At 50.9% G+C, this 17,155-nt stretch overlaps 1 protein-coding gene across 3 annotated transcripts in view; it reads right to left on the bottom strand.

The window, feature by feature from the left end:
• Positions 1–17,155, bottom strand: part of LRP4 (LDL receptor related protein 4) — a 61,617-nt gene that overhangs the window by 32,759 nt on the left and 11,703 nt on the right. For 2 of the 3 annotated variants that reach the window (XR_002916749.3, XM_024255407.3), the window contains exons 2-16: positions 13,416–13,562; positions 10,888–11,004; positions 10,489–10,602; positions 10,013–10,129; positions 9,530–9,658; positions 9,184–9,303; positions 8,363–8,488; positions 7,703–7,828; positions 7,377–7,511; positions 6,655–6,780; positions 6,078–6,308; positions 4,459–4,615; positions 1,766–1,983; positions 1,433–1,609; positions 900–1,022 (exon numbers count right to left, since the gene is read on the bottom strand). Coding sequence is in view for 2 of the 3 variants with exons in the window: in XM_024255407.3 (XP_024111175.2) it covers positions 900–1,022; positions 1,433–1,609; positions 1,766–1,983; positions 4,459–4,615; positions 6,078–6,308; positions 6,655–6,780; positions 7,377–7,511; positions 7,703–7,828; positions 8,363–8,488; positions 9,184–9,303; positions 9,530–9,658; positions 10,013–10,129; positions 10,489–10,602; positions 10,888–11,004; positions 13,416–13,562 (2,163 nt within the window). In the remaining variant the exon portion in view is untranslated. The remainder of the gene's footprint in view (positions 1–899; positions 1,023–1,432; positions 1,610–1,765; positions 1,984–4,458; positions 4,616–6,077; positions 6,309–6,654; positions 6,781–7,376; positions 7,512–7,702; positions 7,829–8,362; positions 8,489–9,183; positions 9,304–9,529; positions 9,659–10,012; positions 10,130–10,488; positions 10,603–10,887; positions 11,005–13,415; positions 13,563–17,155) is intronic. The other variant, XM_024255408.3, reaches the window with a different exon arrangement.

The raw sequence follows: 17,155 nt of genomic DNA, 5'->3' as shown, positions 1-17,155 counted from the left end.
TAAGGCAGGAGAATAGCTTGAACCTGGGAAGTGGAGGTTGCGGTGAGCCGAGATTGTGCCATTGCACTCCAGCCTGGGCAACAAGAGCAAAACTCTGTCTCAAAAAAAAAAAAAAAAAAAAGAATGCAAGGGGAAAACTCAGAGTATGAAATTAGTTTCTTAGTTAATATGTGTATGAATGAAACTTCTGAATGTTTTCCCTAACTACACTCTCTAGAAAGGACCCAGGTCCCAGGAGAATTTTATTTTACCCAGATTTCAGAGGGTCAGTGGGGTACGCAGCAGTAAACAAGAACAGCTGCTGATATGTGAGGAATCACCCCAGGCCCCCTGCTGGTCATGCCATATGCCCGGACCGCTCCTCTCTGGACTGTTAGAAAAAGTCATCGTGTGCTGGGCTTTCCAGGGCTACCCTCTCAAAACAATAACTCCTCAGGAGCCCAAAGGAAGCCAAAGTAGCAGAGTTCAGGGACAGACCAGGGAATCCCATGATCTTCCACTTGTTTGACACATATTTATCCAGGACCTGCTTACACAGAACATCATCAGAGATTCTAATTTTGGCTTCCTGGTTTAAGGGCTGAAAGAAAGTCTTCAACAGGGTGAGGCTCTTGCTGCCTATAGAGAAGGCATTCTGCCTGGTAAAATGATACATGAGCCTCATTGCAGGTGTTCACACTCGACCGGGTGGTGTTGCTGAGCCTTCAGCAACTAGTGCTGGGTCCTCAGTCCTCAGCTTTGATAGAAGATCCCTCAGCCTCTTAAGTTCTTCCTCTCCAGGGCTCCCTGAGGAATGTGGTTTTTCCCACGACAGGCAATCCTTCCACCTCCTATCCCTTGTTCCTTCTCCCCATCCTCACAACAGCCTCCATGGAGGCTGGTGTTGCAGACACACTTACTCTGGGCACAGGTGTGGCTGCTGATCTTGCGGAAGCCAGTGGGGCAGGCACAGGTGTAGTTCTGGCCACTGGGCAGACACAGGTGCGTGCAGCCTCCGTTGTTGTCCCCACAGCGGTTTTTCCCTGCTCAAAGAGCCCAGGGCAAGAGGATCAGCAAAGGTCTGCAAAAGTGACCCCAAGACTAGGGAATAGGGGTTTAGGTAGGGTGATAATTCCCTGAAGGGAGAAACTATGTCTTATATTTTTTACATCTGCCCCCGCTGCTAGCACAGTGAGTACCCCGCACAGAGGAGATGCCCTGTAAATGTCTGCCTAAATTAGATGGGAACGGTGAAGCCTAATGAGTCTTTTCCTGAATCTTGTTGTACTGCCCCGAATGTCCAGCAGAGGGAGGAATTAGCCCATGTCAGTGCCCCGCTGGATTTCCCCATCAGAAGAAATGGCAACTCCAAGGGGAAGGAGGGTTCTCAGAGACACCGGAGGCCACCTCAACCATGAGGCTACTTTGGCTCACCCGGTGGGCAGTTTTTTACCTGAAGGTTGACGCTGGGGGTGCAAGGTGTGGATGTCCATAGGGAAGTGGAGTTTGTTGCGAATGATTTCCTGGTTCTTCCCCGTAAATTTGTTAGCGCTATTGATGCTCTTGGTGTGCCAGTCTGTCCAGTACAGGCTGTCTTCAAACACTGTGATGGCGAAGGGATGCGGGAGGCCTGGGGAAAGTCCAGGAAGACCTCAGTCTGGACATGGTCTGCCATGGCCCCTGGGCCCAGGCCTGGCAACTACACAAAACCTCTGCCAAGGCTCCTGGGGGGCAGGGATGGGGACAGGAGGACAAGAGATGAAGGAGAGTGAAGGAAGGGGCTCACCCTGGCTAATGACAGCCTTACGGTGACTCCCATCCAGATTGGCCCTCTCAATGACATGGTGCTTAGCATCTACCCAGTACATACGGCGCCCGGCATAGTCGATGGTGAGGCCATTGGGCCAGAAGAGATGGGTATCAGCGATGATGCGGCGTCCAGAGCCATCCATGCTGGAGGCCTCAATACGGGGGGTGTTGCCCCAGTCTGTCCAGTAAATGGTACTAGGAAGAGAAAAGTAAATTGGGAAGTGGGCAGCAGAAAACAGGTAGGTAACCGGGAGAATAATCAGGTAGGGGGCTTTTATCCATTTAACTCAGGGGACTCCAATGTTTGGTCCACAGAATGAATTTTTTTTAGACGGGGTCTCATTCTGTCACCCAGGGTGGAGGGCAGGTGACACTACAGCTCACTGCGGCTTCAATCTCCTGGGCTCAGAAGGCCTCCCACCTCAGCCTTCTGAGTAGCTAGTACCACTACACCTAACTAATTTTTTTTTTTTTTGTAGTAGAGATGAGGTCTTGCTATGTTACCCAGGCTGGTCTCAAACTCCTAAGCTCAAGCAATCCTTCTGCTTCAGCCTTTCAAAGTACTGGGATTACAGGCATGAGTCACCATGCCCAGCCTCAGAATGCTTTTTAAGTGTTTGAGTTTAAATGTCTTTAGACAGGGCATTTTTTCATTTAATAATCTTTTTTTCATACTGGCAACAGGCAGGACATACTATCTTAGGCACTGGAAATCTAGCAGTGAACAAAACAGACAAAAGTCTCATAGAATTGACAATATAATGTAATATTAGGACAGGCACTTTCTTCTTTGTCACAATCTCTTCCACTGCCTTTTGTATTTTATTTTCTTTTATTTTTGAGACAGAGTCTCACTCTGTTGCCCAGGCTGGAATGCAGTGGCACAATTTCAGCTCACTGCAACCTCCATCTCCTGGACTCAAGTGATTCTCCTGCCTCAGCCTCCCGAGTAGCTGGGATTACAGGCACCCGCCACCATGCCCAGCTAATTTTTGTATTTTTAGTAGAGATGGTGTTTCACCATGTTGGCCAGGGTGGTCTCAAACTCCTGACCTCAAGTGATCCACCTGCCTTGGCCTCCCAAAGTGCTGGGGTTACGAGCTTGAGTCACCACGCCCAGCTCCTTTTGTATTTTACACACACACACACACAGACACACACACACACACAGACACACACACACACACACAGTTTCTAAAACAGTTGACACATACTGCAGGACCTTATAAGATACTTCCTCCATTGATTGCATAGAATTTTTAAAAGCCAGAGATGAGAACTTCATTTTAGGAGTTTTTCTTTAATTCAGATTTCTGAATTTTAAATTTAATTTTTTTTTGAGATAGAGTCTCACTCTGTCATCCAGGAGTGCAGTGCCATGATCATGGCTCACTGCAGCCTCGAACTCCAGGGCTCAGGTGATCCTCCTACCTCAGCCTCCTGTGTAGTTGGGACTACAGGCATGCACCAATAAGTCCAGTTAATTTTTGTACTTTTTATAGAGATGGGGTTTTGCCATGTTGCCCAAGCTGGTCTTGAACTCCTGGGTTCAAGCAATCTGCCCACCTCAGCGTCCCGAAGTGCTGAGATCACAGGCGTGAGCCACTGAACCTGACCAGATTTCTCAATTTTATTTATTTAACTTTTTTTTTGAGACAGGGTCTTACTCTGTCACCCAGGCTGGAGTGCACTGTTGCAATCACGGTTCCCTGCAACCTTGACCTCCCAGTCTCAAGCCATCCTTGCACCTCAGCCTCCCAAGTAGCTGGGACTACAGGCATGCGCCACTACGGCAGGCTAATTTAGAAAAAATTTTTGTAGAGATGAGGCCACACTATGTTGCCCAGGCTGATCTTGAACTCCTGGACTCAAGTGATCCTCCTTCCTTGGTCTCCAAAAGTGCTGGAATTATAGGTGTGAGCCACCGTGCCCGGCACCTCTATTAATTTTTAGGCTATAATAATGAATTACAATTCTTACGAATTACTAATAACTATTAATTTGTATTAATTAGGTCAACCTTATGAGCTAATAATAAAAATACTAAACACCTACAACTTATCTAATGTGTGTTATATGCAATTTAAAATGCATCACCTCATTTAATCTTCACACAACTATGACGGAGGTATTTTTTTTTAGTCACCAATTTAGAAATGAGTAAACAAGGCAGACAGAGATTAACTGGCCCAAGGCCACACAGCCAGTTACTACAGAGCCAGGACCTAGACTCAAGTGTGTGGGGGACAGAGCCCATGTTATTAACATCACACTTTTTTTTTTTTTTGAGACAGAGTCTCGCTCTGTCTCCCAGGCTGGAGTGCACTGGCGCAATCTCAGCTCACTGTAACCTGTGCCTCCTGGGTTCAAACAACTCTCCTGCCTCAGCCTCCCTAGTAGCTGGGATTACAAGCACCCGCCACCATGCCTGGCTAATTTTTGTATTTTGCAGAGACGGGGTTTCACCATGTTGGCCAGGCTGGTCTTGAACTACTGACCTCAGGTGATCTGCCCGCCTTGGCCTGCCAAAGTGCTGGGGTTACAGGCGTGAGCCACCGCACCCAGCTACACCACACTTTGAGGATGTACCCCCAGAATGTCTAGTCCAGGTGGCCTGTGAGCTGTCCTGAGAGGTTGCAAGAAAGTTCGGGAGCCTGAGATACAACTTACCCCTCCATGGGATGCAAGGCAATGGCCCGGGGCTTCTCCAGGTTCTGCCACAGCAGCACCTTCCGGTGGGCCCCGTCCAGATTGGCCACCTCAATCCTCGAGGTGCCTGAGTCGGTCCAGTAGAGTTTGTCATGGACCCAATCCACAGCCAGGCCCCCTGGTGAGAAGCAGCAGCCAAAAATGTCAAGGAGTCAACCCAGTCTCCCCTGTCTGATAGTAATAAAAGCAAACTCTTACAGGAAGCAATTTCTTGGGCCAGGCACTATTGTCATCACTTTAGATACATGAATTCATTTAAGCGTCACAACTCTGTGAGATAGATACTGTAATTTCCATGAGGATGAGGAAATTGAGGCACAAAAAAGTCAAGTAACTGTCCAAGGGCATGCACTTCCTCCTCACAGCCAACCATACCTCACTTTCTGAATTCTGTCTCCGTGACACATTCCCAGGGTCCCCCACTGCACTGACCCAAGGGTTTCTGAATTGTCATCTAGGGTTTTGCAGAGGCATTTCAGAAGTTCCCTAAGCATTTGAGTCCAATGTGCTTGATACCAGATTAGAATTTGACCACTTCACCTGTTTGTAAAATAGCCTGAGATTGCCAAGTGAGCTGTTTCTGTGGTTTTTTGTTTGTTTGTTTTGAGATGGAGTCTCACTCCCATTGCGCAGGCTGGAGTGCAGTGGTGCAATCTTGACTCACTGCAACCTCCACCTCCTGGGTTCAAGAGTTTCTCCTTCCTCAGCCTCCCAAGTAGCTGGGATTACAGGCATGTGCCACCATGCCTGCCTAATTTTTGAATTTTTAATAGAGATGGGGTTTTGCCATGTTGGCCAGGATGGTCTCAAACTCCTGACCTCAGGTGATCCACCCGCTTCAGCCTCCCAAAGTGCTGGGATTACAGGCGTGAGCCACCACGCCTGAACTATTTTTTTTTTTTTTTTTTTTGAGACGGAGTTTTGCCTAGGCTGAAGTGCAATGGCGTGATCTCAGCTCATTGCAACCTCCACTTCCTGAGTTCAAGCAATTCTCCTGCCTCAGCCTCCCAAGTAGCTGGGATTACAGGCATGCGCCACCACGCCCAGCTAACTTTTGTATTTTTAGTAGAGATGGGGTTTCTCCATGTTGGTCAGGCTGGTCTCGAACTCCCAACCACAGGTGATCTGCCCACCTCGGCCTCTCAAAGTGCTGGGATTACAGGCATGAGCCACCGTGCCTGGCCTGTTTTTTTTACAATCTATAAAACATTTTGATATACTTATCCAGGTCAATCAGAATATTCTTAATACTAAGCAATCGAAACAAAACTCAGAAATAAACTGGATGCAAAGGCTGATGGAAAACTCTGTCATCCATAAATCTGATTCCCATGATCACAACCACCAACGTGGTCTCATTATTCTCACTGATTGAGCTCAATCATGAGCAAATGTTATATTTGAACCTATAAAATTGATATATATTAACAAATGTTTTCTATATTAGAGCTCCAACTAAGATTTCCTGGAAGAAAAAGATGTCCTGCTGCCTAAGGTTTGTAAACCACCGGCCTATTCCTCCCACCGTTGCTGCACATGTGGCATGGCTCTGCCCCTCTCCATGGGGCCTCGTTCCCTACCTGGGCTCTCCAGCCCAGTAGACACAACCTCCTCCACATTGCTGCCGTTGAGGTTGGCACGGAGGATCCGGTCCAAGGTGACGTCTGACCAGAAGACAAGCTCTCGGCGGTGGTGGAAATCAAGGGCAATAGCATTCTCCAGGTTGTTAAGCAGCAGTGTGTACTCAGAGCGGTGTGGCAGCACCTGCCGGATGTCGATGCGATTGGCGAACAGCAGCACAGGCTCTGGCCCTGGGACACAGTATAAACATGGGATACCCACTGGGTTTCAGAGCCGCCCCTGGTACCCATCAGGAGGTCTTCAGCTGACCGATGGAGCCACTTGCTCACAAGGGCATGCCCCAAGCTGTCAGCATCAGTACCAGAAGAGTGGCAACCTTTAAACTATAATCCTCCACCCCTCCCCACCCCACTCCACCCCGGCAGCGTTTTTCTTGGGGCTCAGAATGCAACTGTTGCTCCATTTTACTGTGACGGAAATCTCTCTACCTCTCTGCAAATCCCTGAGCACCAGAGCACCTGGCCTTCCTCCATGCTCAGCCCTCTGCCCACCCAGCCAAGTGCCAACAGCCCTTACCCAGAGCCTTGCAGCTGCGCCGGTCGGGCCGTAGTTCATAGCCTGTTTCACACCAGCACTGGAAAGCCCCTTCACTGTTGGTGCAGCCCTGGCTGCAATACCCCTCCTCGGCACATTCATTCACATCTGGGAACACCAGGCAGGTCAAGAGATCTCCCTTCTGTCGTCCTCCCACTCCTGCTCCCAGGCTGCCGAGCTGCTTTTCTGCCCACATCCCCATCTACTTTCCAGGCCTAGTGGGAAGGCTGTCTAAGAAATGGTTAAGGGCGGCTGGGCATGGTGGCGCACACCTGTAGTCCCAGCTACTCAGGAGGCTGAGGCAGGAGAATCGCTTGAACCCAGGAGGCAGAGGCTGCAGTGAGCCGAGATCGCACCACTGCACTCCAGCCTGGGCAACAGAGCAAGGCTCCATCTTAAATAAATAAATAATAAAAATAAATAAAAAAGAAGAAATGGTTAAGGGCTTTAAGGTCATGCAGACCTGGGCTGGAATCCCAACTCTGCTACTCGCCAGCTGTGTGGACTTTGGTAAGCTACTTATCCTCTCTGTGCTTCAGTTTCCCCATCTGTGAAATGGGAAAGATGATCCCCACCTCCTAGGGTTATTGTGAGGACGAAATGAGGTCACATCGTTCAAATGCCTGACCCATAGGAAACACAGCTGCCTGTCTGCTGCCCCTGCTCAGAACCCCGACTCTGCTGCAAACCAGGCCCCAGCTCACCTTGGCATGTGTGCCCATCCTCTGTGAGCCGGTAGCCTGTGTGGCAGGTACACTGCACTGCCCCCCGCACCATCTGGCACTTCTGGGCACAGCCACCGTTGTTAACATTGCAGTTCTCCTCACCCGTCCGGGGCCCTGTGCCAGCCAAGCCAGAGTTGGGAGTTGAGCCCAGAATCCTCCCCCAGAAAGCCAACTTGGCATTCCACCTGGACCACGAAGAACAGCTCCCAAAGCTGCAAGAGTCCTGAGGGAGGATTCCCTTTGAACCCTATGGGTGGGGTTCGGCCACAAACCATGGGCCACGTCCGCACACTGGGGACACTCACGGCAATTCTGCTGTGGGCTTTCGTCGCTGTTGTCACCACAGTCGTTGACCCCGTTGCACAGCTTCCTCTGCCCAATGCAGCGCCCATTCCAACACAGGAACTGGTCTGAGGCACACTGGGGGCTTCCTAGAGAGATGGAGGGTCAGGTCATAGCAAGGCAGGGCTTGGGCCAACAAAGAGATGGGAGCCTGTCATTTTCTAGGGTAAGCTGGAGACAGATGAGACTCAAGGTGAGAAGGTGAGGGTCCCGGGCAGGAAGCAGCTCAGACAGGGCTGGCTGAGTGTCTGCATTTGCTTTCTCCCCAGGACTCCACAGTGGGATGGTGAGGAATATGGAACAGAATGAAAAAGTGCATCCACCTGCTCAGTACTGGATGTGGCCAGGGGAGCACACACGGGGGCTGCCAGATGGAGGGTAGTCCTTCCTCACTAGACCAGAGCTAAAGGCACTGGCTGTGTGTGAGTTAGAATAGGAGTGGCAATTGAAACTCGCAGCTCTGATACCGTGCTCCAGGCCATAAGGCCGCAGGTCAATGATGCACCTGGATTTTACACTGGTAAAACCTCAACCCAACTGGAAAGATACCAATAACACCCTCTTTTCCACCCTTCCACCCCAACTATAGGCTAAGGGTTCTGGGGCACCCCGGGAGACACCACCTGTATTCTCACAGTTCTCTTCATCGCTGTTGTCTGCACAGTCGTCCTCCCCATCACAGCGCCAGGACAGGCGGATGCAGCGGCCTGAGCGACAGCGGAACTGCTCTACTGTACACATGGAGGTGGCTGGGCAAAGCAAAAGCTTAATGAAAGGTGGGCCCCATTTCAGCCTGAAATTCTCCCTGCCACCCAAATCTGCAGCTTATATCAGTACCCATGCCACTCTTGACACCAGGATCACAGCTGGTCTACATGGTGTCTTTGTGTGAATCAGAAAAAGGTATCCTTTCCTGAAGACACTTTACTGCCATCTGCTGGAAAACTGCCATGATGAGTATATAAATCTATTATGTGACTGGCTTCCCTTTGGACATATTGCCTCTGCACAGTACACAACCTACACAACTGTACATCGTGGTCTTACCCAGTGTCTTCAAGATTTATCGGTAGTGGCCTGTTTGTCTTTTTTTTTTTTTTTTTTGAGATGTCATCTCACTCTGTTACAGGGACGCCGTCTTGGCTCACTGCAACCTCTGCCTCCTAGGTTCAAGTGATTCTCCTGCCTCAGCCACCCGAGTAGCTGGGATTACAGGCATGCACCACCACACCCTGCTAAGTTTTGTATTTTTAGTAGAGATGGGGTTTAACCATGTTACCCAGGCTGGTCGCGAACTCCTGACCTCAAGTTATCCACCCGCCTTGGTCTCCCAAAGTGCTGGCATTACAGGTGTGAGCCACTGCGCCCTGCTGGTAGTGGCCTCTTTGGCTCCACAAGCCTTCTCGTTAGTTCAAGCCCAGCCTAATTCCATTTCCCCACTCACTGCAGTTGCGCTCATCAGACTGGTCATCACAGTCCGCGTCACCATCGCAGCGCCAGCCTGCGTTGATGCACAGGCCACTGTCACACATGAACTCCCCAGAGCGGCAGGGCTGGTGGGAGGCTAGGGAAACACAAGACTTCTGTCTCTAGCCAGTCTGTGCAGTGTCCCACGGCAGACTAGAAGGCCACAGCCCCAGAATCCCAGTTCCTCCATCTCTTCCCAAGAGGGACCAGAAAATGCAGAAACTCCTCTCTCAACTCCTGCCCCAGCTGGCGCCTGTGCCTTGCCACCCGAGGAATTCTTCCCAGCCTGGCCTCCGCGCCTCCCAGCTGGCCGGAGAACTCACAGCAGTCAGACTCGTCCGACCAGTCTCCACAGTCATCGTCGCCATCGCAGTGGTAGATGTCGAGGATGCAGCGGCCGTAGGCACACTGGAACTCCTCCAGGTTGCAGGGGGGTGCTGGCACTGCTGAGGCTGGAGGGAAGGCAGGGGTGGGGAAGGGCACACACTCAGGCCTGGATGAAGGAGAGGGGCCCTGATTCCTCAAGCAGGCAGGATGCTTAGGCAGAAGAGCTTCTTCAAGTGAGATGTAACCAAGTTTCATCTGGGACAGCCCTTATAGACGCCCATATTCAGGTGGACCAAAGGGAGCCTTCCCTTCCCACCTGGGGAACTTGCTCCCTCCCTAGCTCAGCCTAGGAGGAGCTGCTGCTGAGGCACCCATGCTCCTTGCCCTTGGTACATGCACTCCTCAGCCTCGCCCTTTGCCCATGGGCAGAACTGTCTGCCCTCATCCAACCCAACAGCCTGAGGTCTGGGGCCACTCACGACAGCTCTCCTCATCGGAGCCATCTTTGCAGTCGGTGTCACCGTCGCAGTACCAATGCTCAGCAATGCAGCTTCCGTCACTGCAGCGGAACTCCTTGTCGGAGCACTTGCGCATGTCTGGGGGATTGCGATGGGACAGCAGTTCTGAGGGGGCCCCACAGGCAACCCTCTCACCCTCCTCTTTGACTCCCAACCTCACTGGCTTTGGCGGGTCTGACCCAGCCCCTGAAAGGCACCCCAGAGTCAGTGCAGACTGTCCAGGGAGAACGGAGGCCCTGGAGAGACTGGGCCTCAGCCTCCTGGTCCACAGTTTCTGGGGGGTCTGAGCGGCTCTGCCCCCTCTGCCTTCCTCTAGCTGCTCCAGATATCTGGGCAGTTTGAGGTTTGGCAGTGCTAGGGCCATTGCTGCTATCTCCTCCCATGGCCAGGCCACCCACTGGCCACCTTGCCTGCCTCCCCGTGTTGGGGCCACCCACCACACTGCTCATCGCTGTTGTCGCCACAGTCATTGTCACCATCGCAATGCCACAGACTCCGGATGCAGTAGCCGTTCTGGCAGGGAAACTCGTCCTCCTCACACTCCCGGGGGGCTGTGGGCACAGAGCAGTCAGGCTGCTGCAGGCAGTGGGGGTCTGGTGCCTGGAAGCCTGACTTAAAGCCCTCCGGAGCAGTCGACTAGCTCCAGTGCTGCCCTGAGGGCTCCGAAGGAGGTGGCTGCCTCTCAGCAGCTTATCTGACTTCGAGAGGAAGTGAAAGAACAAGACGAAGTGCTGAAAACACAAGGGCTCATGTGGACCTGGGGCATTGCTTTCTGATTGAAAATCCTTTCCCAGTGGAACTCCATGGAGTTCCGCCCAGCCTCTGCCAACACTCACGACAGTCCTGCTCATCCGAGTCATCCTCACAGTCGTTGTCCCCGTCACATACCCAGGAGCGGCGGATGCACTTGCCATTGTCACAGTGAAAGTCGAGAGGGGAACAGGTAGGTAGCACTGAATCCCAGGAAAAGAAAGGAAAAGTCAATCAACCTGGTATGCTTACTCAGGCTCAACTAGGCCAGATAGCCTCTTGCTCCAAATACCCTTGTCTTTTTTTTTCTTTTTTTGAGACCGAGTCTCACTCTGTCGCCCAGGTTGGAGTACAGTGGCGCAATCTCGGCTCACTGCAACCTCTGCCTCCTGGTTCAGGCGATTCTGACTCAGCCTCCCAAGTAGCTGGGATTACAGGCATGCTTCACCACACCTGGCTAGGTTTTTTTTTGTTTTTGTTTTTTGCATTTTTAGTAGAGACAGGGTTTCGTCATGTTGGCCAGGCTGGTCTCGAACCCCTGACCTCAGGTGATCTGCCTGCCTCAGCCTCCCAAAGTGCTGGGATTACAAGCATGATCCATGGCGCCTGGCCTTTTTTTTTTTTGAGACAGAGTCTCACTCTGTCACCCAGGCTGGAGTGCAGTGGTGTGATCTCGGCTCACTGCAACCTCCATCTCCTGGGTTCAAGGAATTCTCATGCCTCAGCCTCCTGAGTAGCTGGTATTACAGGTGCCCGCCGCCATGCCTGGCTATCTTTTTGTGTGTGTGTATTTTTAGTAGAGGTGGGTTTTCGCCATGTTGGCCAGGCTGGTCTTGACCTCCTGGCCTCAAGAGATCCACCTGCCTCGGCTTCCCAAACTGTTGGGATTACAGGCATGAGCCACCACGCCCAGCCCCCTTGTCTGTTCTATAGTCCTTCCTTACTGACTCCTAGGCCCATCCCCAGCTGATGGAGAAGCTAAGCAGAAACTGCAGCTAAGACAAAGATTCAGAAGGTAATTGTGGTGAGGGGTTCACAGGGTAGGGGAAGAACAACCCAAAGAACTCCCAGGTGCTAAGAAAACATAAGAAAAACATGAGCAAGAGAAAGAAGCACCTTTTTCCCCTCCTTTCCTCTTGTTAAATGATGATTGACACACCTGGGCTCAATTTCCAGTTCATTAAGTAACACTCTGAGCAAGTCATTTACCCTCTCTGAGCTGAAGTCTTTTTGGCTGTACAATGGGGATAATTACACGCAGTTCATAGAGGCCTTTTGATATAATGCCTATGAAAATGCTACATGAAAGTGAAGCATTTATCATCAACACAATTAGCTGAACTGGTTAGGGTTAATGAGGTCCAGGTTGTACCTCCGTTCCCATTAGACAAATTAGCCACCCTCAGACATAGATGCTACATGTAGGTCAGAGATTGCACCTCTAATCCAGACAACTGGCTTAGCAGGGATATTTCTATATATCCAAGACAGGTTACCCTGGCCAACTGTGCAGATGTTACCATGCTAGGGGAAAAGGGAGATTTAAAGAAAATATAAGATTTCTTTTTTTTTTTTTAGACGGAGTCTCGCTCTGTTGCCCAATCTGGAGTGCAGTGGCGCGACCTCGGCTCACTGCAAGCTCTGTCTCCCGGGTTTACACCATTCTCCTGCCTCAGCCTCCCAAGTAGCTGGGACCTCAGGTGCCTGCCACCATGCCCGGCTAATTTTTTTTCTATTTTTAGTAGAGACAGGGTTTCACCGTGTTAGCCAGGATGGTCTCGATTTCCTAACTTCGTGATCCACCCGCCTTGGCCTCCCAAAGTGCTGGGATTACAGGCGTGAGCCACCGCGCCCAGCCTAAGAAAATATAAAATTTCTTACAAAGTTACTAAGAAAGGTGTGGCCAGGCATGGTGGTTCATGCCTGTAATCCCAGCACTTTGAGAGGCTGAGGTGGCTGGATCATTTGAAGTCATGAGTTCGAGACCAGCCTGGCCAAAATGTTGAAACCTCATCTCTACTAAAAATACAAAAAATTAGCTGGGCATGGTGGCACATGCCTGTAGTCCCAGCTCCTTGGGAGGCTGAGGCAGGAGAATCACTTGAACCTGGGAGGTGGAGGTTGCAGTGAGCCTAAACTGTGCCCCTGCACTCCAGCCTGGGCAACAGAATGAGACTCTGTCTCAAAAAAAAAAAGGTTTCATTGTACAAAATACCAAAATAAGAAACATAGAAATAATCCACATTCGTGTACAGTATATAAATTTTAAAATGCACAAATATGCGGTACATATACACAAACATATTCACATAAATACAGAGAGACCTATTTAAAGAAACTCCCTGTTGTTTCAAGGGTGTTCTCTTCTTTTACACTTGTTTTCAAGTTTGTTTTCTTGGACATATATGCATGAACCAACCAAAAGAAACGCAGGAGAGTTGGAGCCATATATAGTGAAGAAACTACCCAAATGTCAATATCTATCAAGCTTGCAAAAGACCAACTCTCTGAGTCCGACACAGTTGATGCAGAGAACACTCCATCAGCCTTGTCCTTGCCCGCCACCCCCAGGTCCCTCTCTACCACCTCCCACTGCCTCTGGAGAGGTACTTACTACATCCATCCTCATCGCTGTGGTCCCCACAGTCGTTGTCTCCATCACACTGCCACTGGGCAGGGATGCAGGTACACTCTCCAAGAGCACTCACTGCACATGTGAAGTGGCTCCGACCACAAGCACACTCAGGGCTGCTGGCCAGGCCTGGTCGGAGAGAAAAGGAATCAGTGAGGGCTCAGCTCCTCCTCAACCAAAGCCCATTCCGAGGGGAAAGTAGAGGAGCCTAGTCCAGGGGCACTGTCACCCGGAGAGTCACAGTGACACTTCAAGGGAGATGCAGGCAGTAAAACCATGCCTCCTCCAGGGCATAAACGACCCAGAAGATACCCTCTGACTTTGGGCTCACAAAGAGTCTAGGTGACCCGCTCTACGACAGGGCTTTTTTGCATAGCACCTCTAAGGGCCCAGAGACAGATGATGCCACCTAGGCTAGGCACAGTGGCTCATACCTATATCACAGCACTTTGAGGGGCTGAGATGGGAGGATTGATTGAGCCCAGAAGTTCGAGACCATCGTGGGCAACATAGTGAGACCTTGTTTCTACAAAAAACTAAAAAATTAGCTGGGGGTAGTGGCATGTGCCTGTAGTCCCAGCTACTTGGGAGGCTGAGGTGGGAGGATTGCTTGAACCTGGGAGGTCAAGGCTGCAGTGAGCTATGATCACACCACTGCACTCCAGCTGGTGTAACAGAGCAAGACCTTGTCTCAAAAAAGAAAAAAAGAAACAACCCCCTCCAAAAAAAAATAAACAAATGATATCACTCAGAGGTTTGGTGCTTTTGAAGAAGAGGAACAGGGGACAGAAGGGGTGACGTTGAGAGGCCTCCATATCCTTCTCACTAAAACTAGGTTGAGATATGGATGCTCTGCCTCTGTCTTGGACCAGACCCTGGGATGTTGGCCAGGGAGGGCAAGAACTAATGGTGGAATTAAAATGCTGGAGCCTCTTTAGGATAAGGAATCCACACAGGGGAGCAGGAAGCAGGGTGGGCTGCTGTGAGTCCCCCAGGCCACCTCAGGGCACAGTAACTGAGACCTGCCAGGGCCTTCCTGTCTGTGGCACAGGCCGCAGCCTTGAAGAAGGCTGGCAGATGCAGCCCCTCCCCCAGCTTCAGCAGCACGCAGCTGGGCTTCCCTATTGAGCATCGAGCTATCTGCCTGGCCAAGTCCCATGACCGGCTGCTGTGCCCCCTCCCCAATGTGCCCAGCAGGATGCCCTGGGATGGCGTGTGAATGGCTCAGTGCCCTGCTCCAGCCTCAGCTGGAACAAAGGGTTCTGCCAGGGTCACTCTCCCCCCTCCCAGCATTCATCCAACCCGCTGGGCTGCTCTGCTTGCAGCTGGGGAAGGAGGGGGCCCGCAGTGCATGGCTCATCTCTCCCCTTCCTTTCTTCGCCTCTTCCTCCCCTCAGTTGGACCCTGCCCTTAGGCTGGGCTGAAACAGAGAAGGAGTCAGCTCGAAATTGTCACCCCTCTTCCTTATTCTGTACCGGTCCAGCTTTTCTCTCTCAGCTCATCTCCTTGATGTACATCCTTGTCTCACATTATAATTCCTTGGCCTAGCCTAGGGCTTAGGGCCCGGGATAAAAAGGTGTGCTGCCATGCCCTCCAAAAGCATGGAGAGAGCTCTAGAACTTTCCCTCTCCATCTCAACCCAAGAGTAAGTACAAGCATAAGGTAGAACTTCCTAGCCTGCGATGCATGGACGGACGGATGGATGGATGGATGGATGGATGGATGGCTTTTGGGTTCTGTGAATCCCTGATGCTACAGGTATAATGTACGTTTCTGGGGTAAGGGATCACAGCTTTCACCAGGTTCTCAACTGAGGCCTGGCCCTCTCCCTCCACATGCTATGGTAATCAGCTGCTCTAGAAAAGATGCAGGATTGGGCTGGGCGCGGTGGCTCACGCCTGTAATATCAGCACTTTGAGAGACTGAGGCAGGTGGATCCCTTGAGCACAGCAGTTTTGAGACCAGCCTGGGGAACATGGCGAAACCCTGTCTCTACAGAAAAGAAATTTACAAAAGTTAGCCAGGCATGGTGGTGGACGCCTGTACTCTCAGCTACTTGGGAGCATGATGTGGGAGGATCACTTGAGCCCAGGAGGTTGAGGCTGCAGTGAGCCATGATCTCACCACTGCACTACAACCGTGGTGACAGGGTGAGATCTTGTCTCAAAAAAAAAAAAAAAAACGATGCAGGATTTCCTGCGGAAGCCAAGTGAGGTCCAGTTGGGAGGTGCAGTGTCTCTAGACCTCACAGGAAGGCCTTGCTCCAAGCCCAGTGCTCCTGTCTCTTCGGGTCTCTCTACAAATGCAGGGTAGAGGATTCTTCCCCAGGAAGCACTGAAAGACCCAGCTGCCCCTGCCCCCACTCCATCCTTTCTGGCCTGAGAACTCTGAGAAGGCAGGAGGGTTTTTCTCACTCAGATCCTGGACAACACAGCCTGAGGAACTTCAGTAGTATGACAGCCTCAGCAGAGCTACAGGCACCCTTTTGGTGAACTCTAGCTGGATTGAACAGCAAAGATGTTTAATTCCACTCCATGTGATGGGGCTCCTCGGTACACAGATCCCCTTCATGGGGTATCATGGTGAAGAAAAAGGATAAGGCTAATAAGGATCTCAACTGGGGATATTTTGTCCCCCGGAGGACATTTAGCAATGTTTGGAGACATTTTTGGTTGTCATACTTGGCGGTGCTTACTGACATCTGGTGGGTAGAAGCTAGGGATGCTGCTAAAGATTCTATAACGTGTATAATTCTATACAGGATTACATGCCTGCAATCCCAGCACTTTGGGAGGCCCAGGTGGGCGGATCACCTGAGGTCAGGAGTTCAAGACCAGCATGGCCAACGTGGTGAAACCCCCATCTCTACTAAAAACACAAAAATTAGCCAGGTGTGGTGGTGGGCACCTGTAATCCCAGCTACTTGGGAGGCTGAGGCAGGAGAATTGCTTGAACCCAGGAGGCAGAGGTTGCGGTGAGCCGAGAACGTGCCATTGCACTCCAACCTGGGCAACAGGAGCAAAACTCCGTCTAAAAAAAAAAAAAAAATTATATAACTTGCAGACAGGCCCCTATGACAAAGAATTATCTGGCCCAAAACATCAATAGAGGTTGAGAAATGCTGCTAACCACACACAACAGGGAGTGGGGATGTACCAGGGGGGAGTTCAGGATGAAAGGTGTGGCAAGGACAGAGTGGAAGAAGGGGGGAATAGGAGGAGGAGGTTAGGCAGAGGACAAAGCACTGGACCTGGAGCAGACAGACTTGGGTTCCACCGACCAGCCAGTTGACCTTGTGCAAGTCACGTAGCTCCTTAAGCTTCAGTTTTCTTGTTTGTAAAAAAGCCACAAGGGGCTGAACATGGTGACTCATGCCTGTAATCCTGGCACTTTGGGAGGCTGAGGCAGGCAGATCACTTGAGGTCAGGAGTTTGAGACCAGCCTGGCCAACATGGTGAAAACCTGTCTCTACTAAAAATACAAAAATTAGCGGGCGTGGTGGTGCACGCCTGTAGTCCCAGCTACTCGGGAGGCTGAAGCAAAAGAATTGCTTGAACCATGGAGGCAGAGGTTGCAATGAGCAGAGATCACGCCACTGCACCGCAGCCTGGGCAACACAGCGAGACTCTGTCTCAAAAAAAAAAAAAAAAAAAGCAACAAAGATTAGACAAGAAAATAAAGGTGGAAAAAACTAACCTCATGCCTTGGCACACCAAAGATGT

The sequence above is a fragment of the Pongo abelii genome, chromosome 9 (genome assembly GCF_028885655.2).
Source record: "Pongo abelii isolate AG06213 chromosome 9, NHGRI_mPonAbe1-v2.0_pri, whole genome shotgun sequence".
Lineage (NCBI taxonomy): Eukaryota > Metazoa > Chordata > Mammalia > Primates > Hominidae > Pongo > Pongo abelii.
The sequence above is the reverse complement of the archived record's forward strand: the minus strand, read 5'-3'. Positions and strand labels throughout refer to the sequence as shown.